The 25,072-nt window shown below is 40.3% G+C and overlaps 2 protein-coding genes and 1 pseudogene across 2 annotated transcripts; 2 read left to right on the top strand and 1 right to left on the bottom strand.

Annotated features, from left to right (window-relative positions):
• Positions 1-2,378: 2,378 nt before the first annotated feature.
• Positions 2,379-5,480, top strand: LOC137407087 (uncharacterized). Its single transcript, XM_068093692.1, has one exon. The coding sequence runs from the start codon at positions 2,379-2,381 to the stop codon at positions 5,478-5,480; it is 3,102 nt and encodes a 1,033-aa protein (XP_067949793.1).
• Positions 5,481-5,684: 204 nt separating this feature from the next.
• On the top strand, positions 5,685-9,674 carry LOC137407086 (piggyBac transposable element-derived protein 4-like). The gene is made up of 4 exons (XM_068093691.1): positions 5,685-5,691; positions 6,193-6,502; positions 6,712-6,903; positions 8,540-9,674. Exons 1-4 carry the CDS (start codon positions 5,685-5,687, stop codon positions 9,672-9,674), a joined length of 1,644 nt encoding a protein of 547 aa, XP_067949792.1.
• An 11,745-nt stretch (positions 9,675-21,419) lies between these two features.
• Positions 21,420-24,757, bottom strand: LOC137407085 (uncharacterized; annotated as a pseudogene).
• Between the last annotated feature and the right edge of the window lie 315 nt (positions 24,758-25,072).

The following is a 25,072-nucleotide window of genomic DNA, read 5'->3' as shown; positions in this document are numbered from 1 at the left end:
TTATGTTGTATCGTTGTCTATTTTATCATTATGGCTAGCTAAATACTCGATATCGATTGTTGGGTAACTTTTGTAATTAAATATGTCATTTTTAAATAATGTTACTAAATATAGATATAACCGGAGTTTTCTTGGTTGTAAACCATAGATATAACATAGACACGTTATATTTATGTTGGAAATCTTGCGAAATGAGATTTAGATTTGTTAAAAATCTCGCAAAATGAGATTTAGACGTAATGCAAACAAGATTTTGTAATGACTCTTTAAAATGGTTTTACAAACTCTGGTGATGACTTGATAGAGTGGTGAACTGAGATGGTCAGTTTAGAGTGTTGTGATTAACCCAAGTTCTGACCAAGCCGATCTAATCGGCTTTTCGGCCTGATTTTATTTTGACCGGGCCGATCAAATCTGCTGTTACAATATTGCTCTATAATTTTTTTGATTAGCTCATTATTATTATTTCACCCAATAATATTGAAGGAAACAAAACGTAAACACGTTTTCAACTGTAGTCGTTGTGATAATTTCCGTTTTATTCGTTTTGCACTTGAAAAATATTTTCTTGAAAACGATCGTTACTGCTACTCGGAATATGGATGAGGAAGACGTTTTAGGCCATTTAGATTCTGATGGCAGTGATTTTGAAGCCGATCAGAGTGATGATGATTACTCAGAAAGCTCTGCTGAATCAGACGATCAAGAATGTAAGTTAAATAGTTAAGCTTTTTATTTGTTTGTGTTCGTATTTCATTAGCGTGTTAGTCGCTGTCACACTCAAAATTAGATATTGTGAGTTAGTAGTCACGTGGTGCCCGCCGATAACTCGGAAGGGTTTGTGGGCATGCGCCACCGGACGAGAAAAAACGGCCATGTTGTCATTGGGAATCCAAGCTCCGTTCGCGTAGCTTGTGACTCTGTGCTGTCGTATTTGAGAAAGGATTGTTAAGAGTCTTTCTGAGTTTTGGTGACTCGTGAGTAACCCTACTGGTGTAGTCTGGCACTACGGTGTTTTCTGGTAAAACGTGCAGGTGGAGTAAGGGTGACATAAGGGGAGGTTTTGGAGTGTCACGGCTGGCAGTCTGGTACTGCGTTATTTTTACTCAGTAACTTACAAGCTATTTCGGCTTATATATTTGTATTTACTTTGCCTTGTTGTTAGGTGGTGCCACTCAGCTGGGCTGAGGTGAGCACGAGCGGGCCATGAGCGAGCCCGGGAGCAGCCAAAAGGCTGAGCCATCTACCGATGGCGGAGGTGGTCAGCCACCCGAGGGCGCCGCGGGCGCTGTAACAGTGCCGCTGGTTTTAGATGCCGCTTTTTTAGCGAATCTGATGAACCAGGCACGAGGGCCTATTTTAGAAAGGCTGAGCCGGCAGATGCAGCCATTTGCTGGTGATGGTGCGGTTGAGGTAACCGCATGGCTCTCGCAGTACGAGCGACTGTGTGAGTTTGAGCACACTGCTCCGTGCACGCTGATTGCGTACATGCTCGATGGCACTGCTGCCAGAGTGCATGGCCGCATGAAGGTGGGCGACGCATCCCAGTGGGATGTCGTGAAGGCAGTTTTGACTGCCGAGTACGCCATGCCTCGACAGGAGGCATGGCGTCGCTTTGTCAGCTGTCGACTCGAATCCGGGGAGACAGTTGACGTGTACCTGGACTGCTTGGAGCGGCTCAGCGGTAGACTGGGGGTGACGCTGGAGGACCTGGTTTTTAGGACCAAGTTCTATGAAGGGCTGCCCGAGTCAGTCTACGAGTGAGCAGTTACGCACGATCAGGCGTATACTGCTGACTTTGGTTCAGTGCTGAACCGAGTGAGGGGAAAGTTGGTTTCCCGGAGAGCTGTTGAGGGTCGCCCCTCAACAATTAGCTCAGCGGCCAGTTCTGGTAACCGGCCGGCGACTGCTTCTGGCAAGCAGTTGGGGGCTGCTTCTAGCAAGCAGCCGGGAAGCAAAGACAGTTGCTTTCGATGTGGGGGTCCACACCGGGTGAAGGACTGCCCACGTATTAAGCGGCCTTCGTCTGGTACGGGGGCGAAAAAGACCTCTTCTGGCAAGAGGGTCGGGTGTTTCCGGTGCGGCAGCACGGAGCACTTTGTACAGGATTGTCCTGTACGGCCACCGCCTGGGGCGGCGGCAGGGCTCACGGAGGATGAGCCAGGTTTTCATCAGGAGGATGCAACTCGGGGCGCTGCATCCTCTCATATGGACACCGTGTAAGCCAGGCTTACGAGGGGTCCCATAACATCAGGGGGGCCCGAGGTGGCGTTGGCGTGACAGGGGGAGGCTGGAGGTCACATGCAAGCAGTAAGAGTGTACTGTGGGACAGTCCTTGGCTGTCCGGGGCGACTGGCGAGCCTACGACGAGCAGTCGTATGCCGGTCGTTCGAGCAATTCTGAATGGTTGCGGTTTTCAGTGTCTGGTTGACACTGGAAGCGAGAGGACTCTGGTAAGTCTGCAGGTGTTGACAGGCTCAACCCGACTTAGGCCGAGCCACCCGCTGTTGACAGCGGATGGTAAGGCGTCTCATGTGAAGGGTCAGTGTCGGGTGGTCGTCGGTGTACAGGGACACTGTTTCGGCGTTACGGCACTCGTTATGGACAAGCTGTGCAATCTTGGGGTTGACTGCTTGCTGGGTGGCGACGTCATTGACCACATGGGAGGTGTCACTGTCCGTAGAGGAAGTGATGCGAAGTATTCGGTCAGGTGGGGGAAACCCTATCAGAATGGATGCTGTGGAGTACCTGCTGGGCAGGATACTGGGGCTGGCTGCGCATGCGGGGTGGCAAGGGTGGCACCGTTGTCGGGGTTGGGTGGTGATCTGGTGTCACTGCGAGTCGACGACCCCGATTTTGTTGCCGCTTTTGCCCAAGGCCGATGGACCGTTAGCTGGCGGTGGTCCGGGGAATCTCCGAAAGGATTGCAGACCCGGGTCGCGGAGTACAAGTGTACTCGGGCACCTAACCTGCATGAGCGGTACTGTGCTGAAATTGAGAGCTGGATCTCAAAAGGTTGGTTGAAAAGGTGGAGTCGGCCCATTGAGGGTATTATCCCCCTTTTGGCTGTGTTCCAACCAACGAAGGACAAAGTGCGACCGGTCATGGACTACCGTGAGCTGAACGCGTTTGTCGAGAGTCACACGGGAGGTGACGCGGTCGCTGTGTGCGGCGAGAAAATCCGGAAGTGGAGACAGTTGCGTGGCAGACTTGGGGTAGTTGACCTCAAGTCCGCGTACCTACAAATCCATGTTTCGGAGGACCTGTGGAAATACCAGGTCGTGAAGTATAAGGGGGTCCCTTATGCGCTGACACGTTTAGGCTTCGGGCTTTTGTGTGCGCCTAGGATTATGACCAAAATCCTAGGCAAGGTTCTTTCGCTCGACGAGCGGGTCCGACGAGGGACTGACCACTATATCGACGATATAGTGGTGCAGGAGTCTGTGCTTGGCGTGGAGGAGCTGAGGAAGCACCTTGCTAAGTATAGACTGGCGACGAAAGAGCCAGAGGGCCTTGATGGAGGTCGGTTGTTGGGCATTTCTCTGAAGGGAAATGCTCGTGGACATTTGCAGATGTCGAGGGGAACTGCACTCTCTGAAATTCATCTTGAGCCAGCTGGGCTGACTAAGAGAGAGCTTTTCTCGTTTTGTGGCCGACTTGTCGGTCATTACCCGGTGGCTGGGTGGTTGCGGCCCTATTGCAGCTTCTTGAAGCGGCTGGGATGCAACGGAGCCTGGGATGCCCCTGTTGAAAAGGAGGTCAGCTCGCTAGCTAGTGAGCTTTACACAAGGGTATGCCAGGAGGACCCTGTTAGGGGTCCGTGGCACGTAAGACCGGACGGTTCGGTCGTTGTGTGGACAGATGCTAGCTCTCTGGGCCTCGGTGTGGCAATCGGGGTTGATGGCAGCATTGTTGAGGATGCGTCGTGGCTGAGGAAGGAGTCAGACCATTCACACATCAATGTTGCCGAATTGGAAGCTGTGGGACGAGGTGTTAACCTGGCTATTGCGTGGGGGTTCAAGACCTTCACCTTGGCGGTTGACTCTCTCACAGTTGTCAATTGGATGTCAAATACAATTGACGGGCGCAATCGTGTTCGCACGAAAGATGCTGCAGAGATGCTGGTGAAGCGTCGGCTGGGGGTGATCCGTGATACGATCACCGAGTACGGCTTATCGGTCACTATGCGTCTTGTACCTACTGTGGAGAACAAGGCGGATAGGATGACGAGGGTGCCCAAGAAGTGGCTCGGGCATCGTGGGATGAGTGGATGTGAGGCCGAGAGCATGGCTGCTGCCATCTTCACTGGCGAGACCCTCGGGGATGCTGTGTGGGCGGCTCATTTGCCTCACCATCTGGGTGTCGAGAGAACACTGTACCTTGCTCAGCAAGTACGCAGTGACTTGACACGGGAGCAGGTCAAACGCGAGCTGGCTGGCTGTGAGGCCTGTCAGCGCGTTGACCCGGCTCCGAGAGGTGAGAACCTCGTGGAAACAGGCAGCTTGGCTGTCGAGGGGAACTGGTGCCGGGTGGCCATAGACGTGACTCACTATGGCGGCCAGGTGTTCCTGTCCATGGTTGATTGCGGGCCGTCACGTTTCGCTATCTGGTGCCGCTTGCCAAGTGAGACGGCAGCGCACATCGTGGCTCAGTTACGCACGATCGTAATTGAGCGAGGGCCGTGTGACGAATTGTTAATGGACAATTCCATGGCGTTTAGTTCAGCAACTGTTGCACAGTTCGCTGACGAGTGGGGGATTTCTCTGAGATTTCGTGCCGCTTACGCCCCGAGTGGCAACGGAATCGTTGAGAGGAATCACCGGACAATCAAGAGGATTGCCGAGAGGGGAAGAATTAGCCCCGAGGAGGCGACGTTCTGGTATAATGTCACGCCTCGCAAGGGTACAGATGGGGGTTCGGTACCCTCGAATAATCTGTATCGATATGCATGGCGAGTGCCTTTTGACGTCAATCTACGTGGGTTAGATGAGGTCAGTCAAGGCAAGTTTGCTGTCGGCGATGAGGTGTGGGTGAAACCCTCGACTCCGTCGTGCACTAGGCAGTGGGCACCGGGAGTGATTACCGGAGTCGTTTCAAAGCACAACGTGTGCGTGGATGGCATGCCGAGGCATGTGAGGGATGTCCGCAAACGGCGGTTTGGCACTGACCGTAGTAGGGAAAACGGCATCCGTGAACTGGTCGAAGACGGCCGGCCTAATCTAGATAGATTACGCGGTTCTGCTGCTCCCCCACCGCCTCAGCTGCATCCCTGTGAGGTGGCTGAGGTCTCGGAGGGGGATGTGGAGGACGGTCCTCAGACTGCCGAGGATGAAGTTCAAAACATGGATGGTGAGCCTCAGACTGCTGGGGTTCCGTCCGGGGATTTAGATCCTGATGAACCTGAGCTTCAACCGTTAATGCTCAGGCGGTCGCAGCGAGAGCGACGGCGTCCCCAGTATTTGGATGAATATGAGGGATAGCTGGTAGCTTCTTAAAAGCTGGGGGAAACGTGAGTTAGTAGTCACGTGGTGCCCGCCGATAACTCGGAAGGGTTCGTGGGCATGCGCCACCGGACGAGAAAAAACGGCCATGTTGTCATTGGGAATCCAAGCTCCGTTCGCGTAGCTTGTGACTCTGTGCTGTCGTATTTGAGAAAGGATTGTTAAGAGTCTTTCTGAGTTTTGATGACTCGTGAGTAACCCTACTGGTGTAGTCTGGCACTACGGTGTTTTCTGGTAAAACGTGCAGGTGGAGTAAGGGTGACATAAGGGGAGGTTTTGGAGTGTCACGGCTGGCAGTCTGGTACTGCGTTATTTTTACTCAGTAACTTACAGATATCAAACTGAAGTTTCAACCTGTAGTCAGTCACACGAAAGTTGATATAGAGTTGATATTTCTGAGCAGAACATTTTTTTGTTACTGTGATAGGGTTAGATTAAATCACGTTGATGTGTCAGCCTGTAAAAATAAATTTATTGTTTTATTATATTTATATTTTTTTTTTATATTTATACATGTCTTTGTCACAACTAGTAATAATAGGGCTTGTATCCAGTATGGATGAATGAACAAATATTGAAGCAGTTGGTATATAGCCTCAATATTGTATTGTTTTCGTGATTGTTTTATCAACAAATTCATAGTCTACTGGTTGTTTCAATCAATGTTGAAATGCTGTTCTTCTTTTTTCAGCTGTATCTCCGGTTGTTGGTGCTCTACAAAGTGCCAGGGAAGGAGCTCGAGGCCAGAGATCCGGCAGAGGGAGACGAGCTGTACGTTGCCGGCGAGCAGCTGTACAATCTGACCCTGATGCTGGCTGGAGTAAAGTTATTGCTGACGTGGTTGAGGGTGAGGGCTATGAGCTTGCTGATGGCGTGCCAGATTTCACAGTGCGGCAGCCTGGTTTTACAAACATACCTGATGATCGTGTTACCCCTCTCCAGTTCTTCGAACTATTTATCACAACCGCGTTGATTTCAACAATGGTTAGAGAGACGAACCGGTACTGAACTATAATAAAATTGTTACAAATTTTATGCATCTTCAATTACAAAATTTTTAGTCAATTTATTGATAATGACATGAATAGCATAAGTTTTTGGAGTTGTGATTCAGTAAATTTCACTTCTGGCTCAATCATGACATGAATCGAATTTACCTTTTTTCTTTTTAGTTAGCATATACTTGAGCTACATATTTTTTATCCTGTAGGTATGTAGCAGGGTATATAGCTTCCCTAGGCTCACTGAAACCTGATTCTCGGTTTCGTCGCTGGAAAGACTGTACTGCTGAGGAGATGAGAAAATACATCGCTCTCAGAATAAACATGGGAATAGTGAAAAAGAAAAACACCTATGACTACTGGAAAAAAAAGTTCCCTAACATGGACACACCATCCTTTCGGTATGCAACCTAACATCAAATTTACATTTGTACTTTAGTTACGCTATGAAATTATGCAGATACAGTCAAACATGGATAACTCGTCCACGGATAGCTCGAACACATGGTTAATTCGAACATTTCCTTTGGTCCGTTCCCACGTAATGATAAATTGCTATAGATAACTCGAACTCAACCCTGTTAATTCGAACTGTTTTTTTGCCCAACGGCTACCGAAACGGTTGTTATCGCTTTAGAAAATCACTTTATTCAAAGCCATAGAGGTAAACTTCATCTTTTCGTAATTCATAAGCGTCGTTATTACCACCATCGGCAAAATATTTTTGTCAACGACTTTTCTAAAAGTTTGGTGAAAATTGATTTATACTGCTATACGATGAATAGCACGGGCTAGCCGGGTCACGCGCGCAAGGATTTTCGCCACGCACATACAAAACAAAAATCGCATGTTGTTTTGTATGTGCGTGGCGAAAATCCTTGAGTGCGTGACCCGGCTAACCCGTGATGAATAGTTTTCCGACGTTGATTTCGTGTTGAATCAACGTCGGAATGTTGAATGTTTAAAACGTCTTAAAATTGGTGTAATTAAACGTATACGTTGTCTGAGCTACAAAAAACTATTCATCGTTTGACCTAAACACAGAATACGTGTGTACATTCAATAAGTATCTATTAAAAAAGCGTGAGTGCTATAGAATGTACCGTAAAACCTCGTAAAACTTCTAATTGAACTGCCTCGGAGTGTTGCTCTTAACGAATCCCAGGTAAAGTAAGGTAATCTGCATAAACTTCAAGAAAAAACGGCAAAATTGATCGTGGGTAAAACCCCAAAAGAAAAAAATGTCTTTTCTTTTGAGCATTTCAACAACGATCAAGTTTTGCCAATGTCAATCTGAAAAACGTCCTGGCAATAACATCACCTCAAACAACAAACCAATCTCAAGTGATAGAAAAATCTCTATACTTTTTCATGAAAACGTTTTAAACTTTACATTAGAAGCATTTAATTTGAAACAAGCCATTTGTGCTTTTGATTTATATTATAGTTTGTATATGTACATGTATCTACTAATAAATAAGTAAATATATGGACTTGTGACAGTGCTCTGATAACTTGAACGCTCTGATAATTCGAACACTTTTGCTCGGTCCCTTGAAGTTCGAGTTATCCATGTTTGACTGTATTTATAAAAGTAGCTATTTATAACACATGTCATGAATTGAATGTGACCAGGAGATTACAGGTAGTTGTGGTGTTTACAGGTATACTTGCACAGTGCTGTTCTTTTTAAATACATGATCAATTTTGTGTAAAAGCTGAGTGAAACTTGACACAAAATTGCAAAAAGTAAACCTGTAAAATTTAGAAAAACAGTGTGCTATCTGAATTGATATTAGACACATGGAGAGTTTTCAATAAAAATAAAATCATTATTGGTGTAGGTTAGAAAATTGCTTAGGTGCTCATGTGAACATGGATTTAGTCCTTTTAGCATGTGCATGTAATATTTCAAATTTTGAACGTCAACCTTGCACGCAGTTTACTGTCAACTTTGAACTAGAAATTCAAGTTTTATCTATAGCTGCATGCAAACATACACATCATGGTCCTGTATGCTTATGGTATGTCTTGCAGGGATACGATGAGCTATGGCCGGTTTGTCCTAATTCATAGATTCTTTCATCTATGCAACAACGAACGACAACCTCGGCGAGGAGAGCAAGGCTTTGATCCCTGGTACAAGGTGCGAAATCTACTCGACCCACTAAATCGCTGCTTCAAGCAATATTTCCGTCCCTATCAGCTTGTTTCTATTGATGAGAGTATGGTGGGCATGCGCAACAGAAACATTTATATTCAGTATTTGCCAAACAAGCGCCACTCAAGATTCGGCATAAAGAAATTCCAGCTGTGCGATAGTAAGACAGGCTATGTGATGCACGTAGAGCTTTATTCCGGCCGGGATTTTGACATTCGATCTGAAGAGGGGCAAGCAATCACAGTTGTCAAACACCTAATGTCTAGTTGTAACATGTATAATAAAGGCTATCATCCGGTGACCGATAATTATTACACAAAGCCTTCACTCGCAGAAGATCTGTTTGCCCAAGGTACTATGCTTACTGGCACTGTTCGACTAAACTCTCGAGGCTACCCAAAATCATTAGGTAATGCCTGCCTACAAGTCCAAGACTCAAAGTATATGAAGAATGGCTCAGGCATTATCTTAGCTTGTGCTTATCGTGATAAGCCATCCCAGGGCAAGCCTGTGTTGCTGCTTTCTACTGGCACAAAACCCGTCACCCATCGTACTTCTCGCAGGGCTCGTGAGCAGAACAAACCTGCCATGGTTTTGCTTTACAATAAAGGTATGGGTGGGGTAGACCTGAGCGATAAGAAGGTTTATCATATAGCAGCTGAGCGTGCAACACACAGATATTGGGTGAAGGTTGCCTGGAACTTAATAGATATAACGCTTCGTAACTGCCATGAACTTTTTAAGCTAAAAAATCCTGACACTAAGATGGACATCACCGACTTTGTGTCCGAAATAGTCATGCAGTTAGTGGGCCCAATAGTTGATAATGAGGAAGAACAGGCAACTGCTGATGGCCATCAACTAACTCAGGTTCCTGGAAAACGAGAACGTGATTGCGTTGTGTGTTCTGACCGGTCTGCCAAAATTCGCAAGCGTTCCCGGACCTGGTGTGCAGCATGCAAAATGGGCTGCCATTTAGGCTGCTATGAGAACTTCAATCATAAGCTCTAATTACTTTAATTATTATTAATTATATTAATATTGTATTAATTAATAGTAATATCAATTTACTGTAATTCTCTGTTTGCGTTCATCGAGTTCAGTCTGTATACTCAAATATTACTACCTAGTTTATTTTCTCTCATTATTTTTACCTTCATCGGTTTAGAATAAAATTGCAATAAAATGAAAAATAATGAAGATAATCCTTAGAAATTCTGTGCAGATGTTCTTCACACTTAGTCTCACATGATTCTGCAAAAGGACTTCCAACAGAATGGCACTGCCTTTGCCTACAACACCTGAAACACATGAAAAATTTTGCGAGATTGTCTCCCCATGATGTATGGTCAAAGATAGTATATCTAATGAGCATTTACAACCCATATTGTGGTCTAGTTGGATTCTTCACTTTGTTAGCTTTCGGAAAATGTATTCATTGTCCAAATTAAGTTGACAACTTTTAGAATTATTGGGATTACCCACATGCCTCACTTATCGGTGAAATAGACGGTCATTTGAGAAATTTTTATCGTCGGTACTTGGGTTAATGTTTTTGTTACTCACTCGTACACTAGCTACCTTTGTCACCGCAAATCTTCGAAATGAGGTACATATTTACAATGTCTAAAATAAATTTTATATAAATGGTAGCATCCAATCTAAAGGTACAAAAGAGATTTACTAAAAGGGTGAAAAGTTAGAAAAATGATGATAATAAGTGATTTTTTGCGAGCTGTAATATCCTTTTTGTATCACGATAAAATGCAAGACAATCCTCAGCGGGTGAGTAAATATAAACCTTATGAAACTAGTTTAAATCTCTCAGAGTTGGAATATCCAGTGAAAATTAATAAAATACAAAAATTTGCAGGCGAAAATGGTTTAGTTATAAATGTCTTCGAGTGGACTGAAAATAATGAACTGAATGTTTTGCATAGTGATAGCTTTATAAAGTAGAATTACCAGTGGTGAATCTTTTATGGCATAGAGAGCATTACATGTAGATTAAAAGTGTATCAGCATTGTTTTATAAACAAGCTAATTGCAAAGCAAAACAATATTACAGTTTGAGATGTTTGAACCAGTTTACTTGTGGCAGAACATTACAAGGTCATATAACGAAATATTTAAAGTTACACCACGGTAAATGCAAAAATAAATTGCCACCAATAGGTTCCGTATTAAAATTTTGAAATTTTACAAACATGGAAAAGTTCTCTATGTAGTATATTCAGATTTTCAGTTTATTATACAAGATAATGCTCAAGTACCTTGCGGGTTTGCGACTCACTTGGTAAACTCACAAGGTAAATCTTTAAGGTTTCAAAATTACAGAGGAAAAGACTGTATAAAACAATTTTATAAAGAACTAAATGAAATTGATCGTCAAAGAAAATTCATACCAAAAAACCCATATTATAATAACTCTGCAGCAAGAATAAGAATTTCAAAAAAGCTGCTCATTGTTGGATATGTAGAATATCTTTATTCGATGATAAAGTTAGAGACCATGATCGTGTGTCTGTTCTGTACCGAGGATCGGTTCACTTCATATGTTATCTGAAACTTAGAGTTTTAGATAAAATTGTAGTTGTATTTCACAATTTTAGAGGCTATGATTTTCATCTCATAACCAAAGTTTATAATGGAACAGCGGCTGTAGATGTCATAGCCAATACGGATGAAAAGTATGTTTATGACCATTGCCAAGAGGTTTAGGTTTATCGACTCGCTACAATTTTTAAACAATAGTCTTGAAGGATTGGTAGCTAATCTCAAAGACTTGCCCCATTTGAGAGCAATTTATCCCAATGATCATGAGCTTTTATCTAAAAAAGGTATTTATCCATACAAGTATAATTATGAACTCTTTTGATAGATTTAAAGAAACATCTCAACCTCCTGAAAAAGCTTTTAAATCTTCTCTCAACAGATATGCCGTCGTTAAACAATTCGATTATATACATGTGCATGCTCAAAAAGTATGGCAACAACTAAATGTTAAAGATTTGGGTGAGTATTACGATTTGTATTTAAAAACTGATGTATTGTTGGTTACGGATGTGTTTGAAAGCTTTTGAAAGCTAGCATTAGACAATTATAAACTCAACCTTTGATGAATAATTCGGTATTTGGCAAATCTATGGAAAATATTAGAAATAGAATAGAGGTAAAGTTGGAGACTGATACGAAACAAAAAGAAAAGTGGATTAAAAACCTTCCGTTCAAATGCACCTTAGAGTTTAATAAAAAACTATCATCTGTACTACTCAAAAAGTCTGTTGTAGTATTACACAAGCTCGTATACGTTAGTCAGGCAATCTTAGACATTTCAAAAATGCTAATGTACGATTATTTTTAAAACAATATCCGAAAGTAATATCCAAAAGCGAGCCTGTTGTATACGGATACCGATAGTTTTGTAATATTCGTACAGACAAAAGACTTTTATCAGAAACTAAACTTGACTGAATACGATACGAGCAATTATCCGAGCGATCACCCTCAATACAGTTTGAAAAATAAAAAGGTGATAGGTCTGCCAAAAAACGAGGGAGGTGGTAAACCAACTTCAGAGTTTGTAGCTTTAAGGTCTAAATCGTATTGGGTAAAATATGAAGATCAAGACATAAAAATGCATAAAGGAGTACAAAAGTACACTGCCAAAAATTGGAATTTTAACAAATATAAATACTGCCTAGTTTTTGGAACACCCGGTAGCCCCTGTCGTATAACTTTAATACAACAAAAACTACATTCTATTGCTACCAAAACTATAACGAAAAAGACTGTGTCAGTCTTTGATGATAAAATATATTATACAGACTCGATAAACAATTGGGCTCATGGACATCGCAGAATATAATAAATGATGATACTCACGCTAATAACAATGCATCTGATAATGCGTAAAGAAGAAACTTGGGACGAACCTTGCGAGTGCGTTGCGAGTGGATGCAAACGTATAATAAATGAATGACATTTGTGTATAAATAAATGGCAGAAGCAATAAATATATTATATCCTACTCTTAAAGGAACGGCTCCTCCGGATTCACTTGTCTTTAGACTGGATGAAATAGTTGAAGAGAATTTTGAAGAGAATTAAAAACTATAGTGAGTTAGAGAAGGTCTTTATACAAAAAATATACCAAACCGGTTAACGCGTGTAAAGGAATTACAGCTGTATCTAGTATAATATCTGGAGGTAGTTCAACAGCTGGTGTTGTTTTAGCCAGTACAGGTATAGGGATGTTGTCCGCTATACCCTTAGGTATTGTAGCGGCTATATGTCTGGCTGGAACAGCAGCGATGGAAGTCCCAAAAAAAAGGTTAGAAAAAAAACGAGACAAACACTCAGCCATCTATCAAGGAACGAGTGTTATATATAACTCAGTGTTTTCTAGGGTTTCTAGTGCTATAAATGATGGTGTTATAAGTGAAAAAGAATTTACGGAGATTATGAAAGATATAGATCCGGTACAGCAGTTAATTAAAGAAGCTATAAAAAATGCATTACCTCAAGAAACTGGATATTTCAAAGAAAAAAAAGGAAGAACTTTTAAGAGCTGTAAGTGAAATGTAGTTTCATAATTTTAATTATAAAACTATGCTAACATCGAGTAGGCGATACCAGTCGCCATAGTTTCTCTAGTGAGTAATAACTTTTTATTTTTATGGACATATGGTACAGCTATTATTTGAGGAGCTACAACTTGAGGTTTTGGAGCTATAACTTAGGGTTTTGGAGCTACAACTTAGAATTTTGGAGCCACAACTTGAGGTTTTGGAGCCACAACTTACATTTTTGGAGCCGGAGGATCAGGTTTACTACTAATACCATCAAAATCTTTGGCTATTTTAATTTATCACTAAAACCCGCTACTCTGTTGCCAAGCGCATTTAAATCCATATCCGTAATTATCCGTAATGAGCCACAGAGCCCTTAATATTGTACGTTATAGGTAATCTGACTTACGGATTTTTGTGTATAATAATACGCCCTAATGATGTAATAAAAATTGAACTCGGTATAATCGGTCAGCCTTACATGTATAAAAAAGACCCTACATTTATTCTCAGTATTGTAACTACTCCGATATTATAAATAGATGGACATCACGATTGTAACGACAAACTTTTGTATAAAATAGAGACCAATAGGTATAGAGTTCAATCTGGTCAAAGTTTGTTTATTCCCGTTTTTCCCAAAAACACCCTGATAAAAGATGTGATATTTTATAGATCGTATCAAAAGGTTTAAAGCCTTGGAATTGTTTTTTTTTATTCAGATTCTAATCTTATGCTCAAGCGAACTGGATTTATGACAAACAAGCTACACTCTATTGTGTTAATGGTTTCAGGGATGACGCCTTGCTATGTGGGGAGTTCATATTTGTCTAAACTCATTATTTTTTATGCAATAATATAAATGACAACTGTAGTTATGATGATAGGTGAAGCGATTATAAATGCTGTGGCTTTTATAGGTGGCAACTGCTCATTTTCCCGGATTGATAGTAAGGGTGCCCAAAAAGAAGCAAAAAGGCACAACGCTTTTATAGAAAAGCTTAATGAAGAACAAGTCGATTACAACATCAAAAGAAGTAAAAATCAGGATTGGTTAAATACCCAAATATCTAGAAAGCAAGAGGCTAACAATGAGATATATTCGGTAAACTCGGATTTTGATTCATATCAAAAATTATAAGGACGAAAACCTACAGAACTTCCGCATCTGAATTTAAAAGAGCCGACATTAGACTATACACCTAACGATGAACAGCAAAAATATGAAACGACTTTTATTGGAGTGGGAACAATGGCTAGCGTTGCTGGCGCAATTGCTGCTTTTAAATTATATGTAAATACATTTTACATACTTAAGACTGGTTAATATATGTTTGATAAGCTATTAATCCTATACCCATCCTCAGAGCCCAAAGGTGTTTAGCAAAGAATGAGACTAACTCCGCTCAACTTTTTAGTAAAGTTGATACTGATGACCCTATCATACCAGGTAACGATGCTGCCACTTTTTCCTCCAACCCCTTTAAGAAAGATGCCAGTTTATTAAAATTATCTTTTACTACGTTGTCATTTCTACCACCACTATTTCCACCACTATCTCCACCACTACCAAAACTGCCTCCACATTTAACTATTAATCCAATCAATAAACCTATAGCTGATAGTAACACGCCAATAGTTAGTTCTTGCTCTGAAAACAATCTAATCTATCATCTTTGAGTTTATTAGTAGTTTCTTTGACGGATTTGATTTGACAATTGGCCTGCTCTTGTAGGGAATTTGAACTATCTAAAATTGCTGTTTTTTCTCCTTACAACCTTTCGATCGTAGCTTGAGTGTCACAATTTGCAGGATCTTGTTCGAGTTATTGTTTTTCCGCTTCAATGCCTAGCTCTACCATTAGGAGTTTTGACGCCTGAATCACGATGTTTCCACAGAGAGTTTGCACCGCTCGATCTAGTCCTCGTATTTCACGCTCCTAAATTCCTGATTGGCGGAGGTTTGCTATGGTATTAGATTGATCGTCTAATCTCGTTGTAAGATCATCAACATTTGTTTCCGTGATTAGAGGCAGTTATTGCAGAGATTCTCCTTTTAGAATGGGTATTTCAATGCTCTCTGTTTGACTAGTCACTGGTTTAAACAATCCTAAATCGCGTTTGTCTTGAGTCTTAAGTTTAGACGTGTTACGTGTAACAAACTTTTTAAGGTCATGCTTGTTGGTTAGATCTTTCCAGTTGCCATTGCTGTTCAAGTATTTTAGATGACTATCTTCCATCTTCCATTTTTTGTAACTAACCTCACACGGTACACGATCAAATCCTTGCGATTTATAATAATCTTATACCGTTAAATCTAGTCTCTGATTTTCAGTCATATCTCTGGCAGGATTGTATCTAAAAAGAGATTGGAGTTCTAATCTCACATCAAAAACTGCTCGCTGTATGGCTTGATTTAATTTATCCTCTGTTTTGGGTTTTTCATCGACGATTATATTCGAAAACAAATGCTTAAATTCTGAGCTCACTTTTCTATTAGATTTTGCTTGAATAATTGTGTCTATTTCTGGCAATCTGGCTTGTTTTAAAATAAAATTGGTATTATTTTCCAGATTGTTGACTAAGTTTACGTGCCGTTCGAATGCCGGTTTAATAAACTTCTGTTCTGTGACACGCGTTTCGGTATGTCTTCCTTATCAAAATCTCTGCCTTCTACTTTTATATTTATTATATAATAAATGTATGAAGGAGAATTAACCCACAAAATGTCTACGAGAAATAGACAAGGTATAAAAGAGCATAAAGTACACGGGAGAGTAAACCATAATCCATCAGAAGCCAGTCTCAGTGATAAGCTGGTTGTTAAAATGCCAAAACTAACGCAGAACAGCATCATTTATTCCCAATCGCTAAGCCTGACTTATAATTTCAATCTTGATGATGGTGAAGACGGAACTAGCGTCCTCAATCATCTTACATCAGCTATAATAGAAAACTATAAAATGATCATAAATGAAACCACTATTACGGGCACTGGTAAATATAATAGTTTGGATATATTACAGATCGTAAGTTTTGGTACCATAAAAACGAGTACAGCAAAGAGTTGACTATTAAAGGTATCCAATCGGTAGCCAGTAAAAAGAAGAGACATAGTATTACCGGGGCTGGTGCTGATAATCTTGGATCAATTCACGGTGAGAGGTACGCGTTTCAACTCAATCTTTCTTGACTGATACGGCTTTTACTCCATAAGCTATTCATAACGGTATAAAGTTTCACCTCAAGCTTGCTAGTGAAAAATACAAGCTTAAATACATTTGATTAGAATATGACTACATTCTTGAGTCTAGTATAGCCACGAGTATCACGCAAAAATATATAAACTACTGGCATATTATAAACGACTATGAAGCGCATACGACTAAAGATGTCGGGAAAGAAAAGTCAGAATTTGAGATTCATGTAGTCGCTACATTTGAGAATCTGAGAGCGATACTTGTGTTTTTTGAAGCCGGTAACACTCCTAGCGTCAATTATCAGTATCCGAATATAAAGCAATTCAAAATAGATACTGACGGCGCAACTAATCAGCTGTTTACTTCTGATTTTCTAGCTCTTTATTCGTATCAGTATGCCAACAAGTATTTTAAGATCACTGACAGTCGTGTTGAGAGCCAAATAAACCAAAAGTCCTTTTACGATGACAAATATTGTTTATTCATAGACCTAAGAACTATCGATGACAAACGATCCAGCGGGGTCGGCCGTGAAATTAAAGATTACATCAAGGTAAAGACTAGCCAAAAGGTCATGACCGCTGATTGCAAAGCCTTTGTGTTTTTGGTTCGCGACAAAAGAATAACATTCGTCAACAATCAACTAAGTCAAATCGATCAATAAATTTATTAAATTCCCAAATTTAATAAATGAATCAACTGCTACCAAATCATTTTCACAACACAGTAATATGCGGTAGAAAAAAATACTGGCAAAACGTATCACGTTCTTAACATTGTAAAATAATTTTATTTATTCAATTTAGAATACATATTAATCATCTGTCCCACCTTTAAAGACAACAAAACTTATGACTCTAATCGCCATCCTTGGTTGAGCACATGTAGGGTCATCACTGATGGTAGTCTTCTCCAAAACCTAGAAAACTTGATCAAAGGACATTTGAGAGGCGGAAATCTCTGTGGCAAAAAGTCTTTAAATATTATTGATATTAGCGCTGAAAAAGATTTAAACAAATATCATACATTACTCAGCAAGATTGCATTTTCTGGTTGACATGCCAATCTGACAACCTGGTTTATAACGTAGCGTTACATATCAGCGCCCAAAGATTTTAGAGAAAATATACAGTACATTGGATTCTGGTGACTAAAAATACTTGCAAACTATTTATTGAACTGATCATGAGCGACAAAGAAGTGATACATCGAGAATTGCAAAATTAAATAAAACAAGGTTTGGTCAACGACGTCATGTTGTTTATCAATGTCAATTCCAGAGAGTATCGGTGGCTAAATAAATGATCGATGTAATATTTCATCTGTTCAGAATAATCTTCCTTTTAACATCAAGTTACATTTTATTCAAAAGCTACAGACTCGTACTTTTTTGTATAATAAAATGGCAGATGATGAATGTAACATTACCCCTGAAGAAACTGTAGATACTACATCGAGCATAGACATGTACAAAGAACGACTGGTAGTCGCTCGAATAAAGACTGAAGACGATCTAAACAAGATGAGAGATCAAGAAATTTAAAAGCTCTATCTCAAGCACAAACAAAGTATTATAGATAGTATGTCTAGACAGTGGACTAGATTAATTTCAAAAAGTACACAAATTTTGTTTCAAAAGTGCTTCCAATAACGGATAAAACTAGTCTGGAAGACTCTCTGAACGAAGACGCGTTTCTAATATAGCCATAAAAGAAACATTCTTTCTGTTGTACATTAAATGGGGAGTATTTTAGCGCCTCTTACATTGGCTTTGAATACAGCTACTCATGTAGACTATCAAAAGTTGCAAAATAAAGCATCAATAAAAGGAAAATGAGAATCCGAATCGTGTGAAACTAAAAAAATAACAGAACCTAGTGGTGAGCTTAAAGATCTCGCGTCGAAACCTAGGGAGGATGAGCCAACATACAAAATGTATATTTTACTAGGATTAATTTTAGCTGGCATGTTGTATACACTATGGCAAAGTTTTAAAGAGATAAAACTACAATCTCAAGTCTCACAACCTCTACAACCCCCCGTTTTACATCCTCTAATCTCGACAACAAAACAGAGAATAATGTGAGATTATATACTATAATAAATGACAGCAAATGATACGTTAAAAGATGGCGTTAATGTTTTATATAATAGAGGTATAATGGTGGTGGGAGCAGTAGGATCTCGATACGCCCTGACCAAAATGGGTTTTAAAAATAGGCCCATTGATTTTAAACTGAAAAGCATCGTGATGTTGGGTTCAGAAATGACGGCGAATACCATAGAAATAGAAAAGTTGCGAAACAATGGACTACCGAGTGTTATATGGAAATAATTTTATAATATAAAATAACTCTAGTTCAATATCGAGATCTTCTGTATCGTGAGGTATGACATGAAGTTGTTCTCTCGTAAATGTTCTGTCTTCAATACCTTGTCTGGTATATAACAAGGGTTGATCTTTAAAAGGTCTTATTTTATCAACCAAATTTTTATCTATTGACTAAATTGGATTAGTTGCTCTATATCTGTTATCTCCAGCTTCTCACCCGGGTTTGTATAAATATCAAACAATCGAATCCATAGGTAGCTCATCGTGTTCAAAATCTTCATCTTTATATTTGGGTTGTGGCACACTCCAGTTTTATTGCATCAACTGGTTTTGTACGTATCATTCTATTTTCTTCATTGCTAATAGCATCCACAACATCGGGTAGTCTATCAACCAACTCGCGGTTAGTTTGTTTAGTTTTGATTTCTCCATTATATTGGTGAGCAAACAATTTTTCTGATAAAGTCTTATTAAATCTCTCTGCAAATGCTACTTTTTTTCTTGTCTAAAGACCTTTGAATTTTAGTGTCGAGTTCTTTCGTCAACTTAATAAACTCACCCATAAAATCTCGATTATTATCACACATGATAGTTCTTGTATATTTTAGTGGAGATCTACAGTATATTTTTTGTATAGCTTTTGAAGTTTCGTTGGCAGTTTTTGTTTTTATAGGTTTGGCTTCTTTATAGCGAGAAACGATATCTATTATAGTTCAAGTTTAATATCTATTATATTCAAGTTCAAATATAAAATATCCAACTAATTATTATGATTTGGTTTGACTTGATCATGATGAGAATATTTAGCAGTCTTTGGTTTAGGTTTATGAATTTGATATATCAGCTGTCTATCTAATCAATGCTGTATTTGTTGTTTTGTCAATTCAGGAATTTTTTGCGTAGCTTACTAGAGGCAAAAACACCCTTTTGCTAGGCAGTGGGGCTGCAATAAAATTTTTGTGGTTTCTCCATTTATTGTAACTATTTTTTAAATTTACACAATTTTATAAATAAACAACTTTAATACTATTTTCATCCCATAATCGTCTATTAATTGTCTATATATAAAGTCTCATTTGATTAAGTGATAGATAGCATGTGTTTTTAAAAGATTGTTTCCAATTCAGTTTTGCCTTAATTTATATTCTTTTTCAACTGATCGATGAGCTTTTACATCCTTGTCTAAAACAACTCGGGTCATTTCATCTTTTTATAATTTTATACCGCGGCTTTTAGCAATCTCTCGCAACACTAGTACACACTGATCTCTAAGCTCAGGTGGTAAATGACATTCTTTTTTATATCTTAAAGGAAGTATTGCGGGTCTAGGTGTGCTCCATTTACAAAAACCTGTAAGTTCATTTTCTAATATAAACAGACATTCATTATGTTAATTTTTTGTTGGCTCATTTTTTTAAGATAAACAGACTTTCATTAGGTTCATAATTTGGCTTTCGTAGTCTTACCATTCATAAAAAATATAATATTTAGGAGCAACAAATTACATCAGCATCATCAAGATTTTTCGTTCATTTGAGTACATTGATATAAATTTAGGCATTGATGGAATCTTTATCATTTACTGTAACTTATTCATCTTGAGCCCACAATACAGTGTGATAAGCGTGTTTGCTGGTATCAGGTTTTTGTTGCAAGCCGTTGTATACAAATCTCTTGCCAGGCGTAGCATTATCAGCTATATATTTTGGCATAAAAACTTTTAGTCTCATAATTACAAATTGTGACTATATACGAGTTTTATTTGGTTGGCTCGGGGTTGACTGATACGATGGTATACGGAGTTGTTTGGTTTAATGTAGCTAGTTTGCTTATTGACTCAGTGGTTGCTTTAATTTATGTGCCATTTAAAGTCTTACTATCCATGCTTATTTATTACAAGTATTTTTAATATAAAAATTGGCTAGAGTATTATGCTACAGGGGGTTGGCTTATATAGCAACTAGACCTACATGTACATCCTACACCTACAGTTCAATATTTATACAACATCCACAATATATATATATATCTTATATCTATATATATATTTCTCAAAGTCCGTGTGTTGGAATTCCGTCTGTTGGAAATCCAGCTATAGCTATTATTAGAAAAGCTGAGCTGGACAACAATACAGACTCAAAATCATGGCTTACCGTCATTCGAAGCTTAACCTTATTAATTAGCTTAGTGTAGTTTTCCATTGACTACCAGCTTGAAAGGTAGTTGTTTCACAAAGTTTTAAAATCTTTACAGTTGTTTTTATTTTTCTTTTAATTTATTTCAACTACACGACACACTTCTCTCATGACATTTAATTTGAAAGTTATAATGGCAAATGTTGTTATATGTTAAATACAAATCAATTTTTTTCCAAAGACTTCTATTACACGGGCAACGCCGGGTGGCACAGCTAGTATATATATATATATGTGTGTGTGCGTGCGTGCGTGCGTGCGTGTGTGTGTGTGTGTGCATGTGTCAGTTCATGTCCTCTTCTTTTTGACTACTCTGACAGCATTCCTGCAGACTATTTCCTTTCCGGACACAAGGCAGTTTATGCATATACATGTAGGCCTCACTATGCCGTATTCTTCCTTTTTTGTTGCACTGCTGCTGTTAAGGCAATTTCAGGGTCAGCACAGTGGAAACACCCATCAGGAAAAAGAAGCCGTTTTCCCTGCATAGTAAGTTGTTTCCACTGGAGAAGCACACGTAATGCCCTCTCTCACCACAAACTGGTCACTGAGGGGACCAGATTCAAATAATTGATTACCACAAACGAAGACCCTCTCTTCCTTCATTCTACTGATATTCTTTTCGTCCCTTGCAGATAGTTTCTTTCTAGAGTAAATCACCCTTGGTTTTTGGCATTCTGCGCAGACAATTACTTGACAGACTTTATCTGCCACAAGGACGCTTTTCCTTTCTTTGTCCCTTGCAGTTGGCTGGGCTTTAGACAGTAAACTGGGTCGACCACCATCATTTGTCTCTTTGCCATACACCTCATTGAAAGGCAGGTAGGTGTCGCCATCCTTTCCAAGGACTGGATCAGGTAGTTAGTGCAGCTTCTCAAAGATTTCATCTGACAGTCTTGGCGAATTTAGAGGGCAATAAGCACATTCCTGTCTGGTATATTTCTTGATGTGAAATGAATGGTGTCGACATCTGCAATGGTGATCCATGAAATCCTTCAGTTGAGGAAACTTGCTCAAATCGTTTGGTAATGCATCTGCTTGGATATTTCCATCAATCAGTTTGAGCATTTTCTTCATTGACTGTATGGACTCCTCATCTGCTGGCTGGTGCACCGCCACTTCTTCTTCCTGCCACACCAACTTTCCGAATCTTTCATTTAGGATTGTTGTAACAGGGCGAACAGATTCAAGGTATGCATCTTTAATCTTGGGGTCACATTCAGCAGCCTTTTGCAAATTTGTTAGGCTGGTAAGTGACTTCAGACGTAACTCGATATCTGTGAGTTCTCTGCGGAGGGAGACATTCTGCAGGGCAAAATTCAAACAACTCATGCATCTTTCTGCAGGGTTGGTGTAGCTTTGCATAGGTACAGTCCTCATTGCAATCTACATGTCCAGGTTGAGGGAAATGAACATTGCTATGCGAGCTAGTTAGACAGCTTTGAAGTTTGTGCAATGATCTGGATCACCATCTGAATATTGAAAGAGTATTGGTGAATCGAGTTCAAAACCACTTGTACTCATTTCTCGCAATATTTGTGAATTTTCTGCAACATGCCTCATAGGATTCGACGGCTGGAACATTTTGTCCTTTACAGTTACATGTATTTTACCCTGATGAAAACTATCCCGTGGATCCGAAGGTATGTTGACGTGAAAGAGAACTGATGGTATTGCACCTGCAACATGGAAATCATGATCTGTTGCTGCTAAAACTGTGTTTGCAGGCACTAAGCTCCTGTTGTGGAGCCACACTCCAGTTGATATAGGTGTGGTTGGTTCACCTATGGGCACAACTGCTTTATCATCTACACATACCATTATCGAATGCTCTTTCCACTCTACAGCCATCTCCTTCATCAATTTGAACTGATAGCCTGTGTAATGGGCATCTGCATGCTGTGCTCTAGCAAGTCGCTGTTGTATGGCAAATTTGACATTGAATCTTCCAGTGTATGCCATTGCAGAGTATGTGTAGGGATTGCGAGGCCAAAAATTGAACCGTAACCATGATGCTGATGATATAGGTGTATCATCTGGTAGTCTGCTAGTGATCTCTTTGCGTAATGAATCGACAGACACAGCAAATGGTAAGTAAAGATGATCTGCTTGTCGGCGCTCATAGACTGCAGCTGATGAACTGATGGTATTGCGTCTAGGTATTGCTGGAGTTCTTCCCAGAACGGGTCATATCTAGTGTCACAGACTCTTCCATTATTTTGGCGCAAATCATACACGAGATCTGGATCATCAGCAGCAAGCAGACACTCCACTAATTGATAATCAACACTGGATGTTGCTGCATTTACTGGGGCTGATGCGTCTTCTCTCAAAAAGTTGTACATTGACCTTAGAAGTGCTGGTTTAACAGAGGGGTACCAGTTTGTGAACTCTCGCCTCATTGTACGTGTCGAGTAGATTGGTATTGTTTCTTTTATTGAAGTCACAGTTTTGATAGTATCTTCATCATCTTTCTCTCCAGATCGCTGCCATTGGAAGTTTATGTTTCCTAGAGAATTGCCATGGTGGTAGGAGTACAAGGTGACTGGAAAGGGAAGTGATAGCTTTTCTAACCACTGTCGCCTTTCATATCTGTCTTCAGGTTCCAGGTCCAGTAGGGATACTAGACAATATGCATGAAGATTCTGGACTACATCCACAACTTTGATGTAACTGTTTGGATATGGTCTGAGAGAGGCAGGAAGATGACGCAGAGTCCAGGTGTCTTTCATGGCTCTGATTGGTTCAAGAGATGCGTGGTTGGAAGCTGTTCTTTCTCTTTGACAAAGAAGATAGTCATGATAGGACTTCATTCCTTGAACATGCTTGGACACATCACTTTGGAAATCCTGCAAATTTTTGTTTGAAAATCATGGATGGTTAAGAGTTCACACAAACAATCAATGTTCTGCTTCAGTTCATCCACATGCAACACAGGTTTTTTTTTTTGCATTTTGTAGTCGTTGTACCCTGTAAATTCTTCAAAGGGTAAAACAATAGCTCTTTCTTTGATAGCTTCACGATGGGTATCTAGGAGCCATAGCACACTTGTGAGTGTGCTCACAACATTGCGATCAATGCCCTTCACCTGAGTTGCAAGGAATCCGATGCCCATACTCTTCATCTTATCCAATAAGGTGTTGAACACAACATCCTTTTGGGTAGCCACTTTCCTACAACAAAAATGTTCAAAGTTATAAATATATATGTGTGTGTATTGTATGTGTGTATATATATACATGCATACATACATATAGATACACACCCACATATATATATATGTATATATATAAAATTGTTTCCTCACCCCGGATACCCCATATGGGTGGTAAATTCTGCTCTAACTCGGGTCTCCTACCAGAGACCTGGGAGTTTGAGCACTCGCCTCAAGATCTTAGCTGTTCCCAATAGCGCACTTTTCTGCAACTCACCTGAGTTGATTGTTGTTGGTATTTGAGCAAGCCACATTTTATGCGCCGGTGTTATTGCGCCCAGTGCCCCAATGACTACTGGGATTACAGTTGTTCTTACATTCCAGCATTTTTCAATTTCTTCTCCAAGAGGGAGATATTTCTCTACCTTTTCTTTTTCTTTGCTGGCTATATTGTAGTCATTGGGTACTGCTATATCTATTATAGTAGCCCTCTTGTTCTCCTTGTCTACCACCACTATATCTGGTTGGTTTGCTAGGACATGCTTGTCAGTTTGGATGTACAAGTCCCAGAGGATCTTAGCGTGGTCATTTTCATTCACCTTACCAGGAGCTTCCCACCAGTGTTGTGGTTTATTAAGGCCATACTTATCACATGGACTTCTATACACAACACCTGCTACATGATTATGCCGCTCAGTGTATGCGTTCCCTGCTAGCTGCCTGCATCCACTGATGATGTGTTGGATGGTCTCAGGTGCATCTTTGCACAGTCTGCATCTAGGATCGTCTCTAGTGTGATAGATTTTCGTTTGGAGTTGCCTTGTTGGGAGCACTTGCTCCCATCTTATTACTGGCAGTGCGTAGGTATTTATTGCCATGATTTGGTTCTTGGCATTGAGCTGGCTCCGTAAGACCTGCCGAAGCCGTTTCTTGTATTCGGTAATGGCTTTGTGACGTA

This window comes from Watersipora subatra, chromosome 10, assembly GCF_963576615.1.
Source record: "Watersipora subatra chromosome 10, tzWatSuba1.1, whole genome shotgun sequence".
Taxonomy (NCBI): domain Eukaryota; kingdom Metazoa; phylum Bryozoa; class Gymnolaemata; order Cheilostomatida; family Watersiporidae; genus Watersipora; species Watersipora subatra.
Note: the sequence above shows the minus strand (reverse complement) of the source record. Positions and strands in the feature narration are given on the sequence as shown.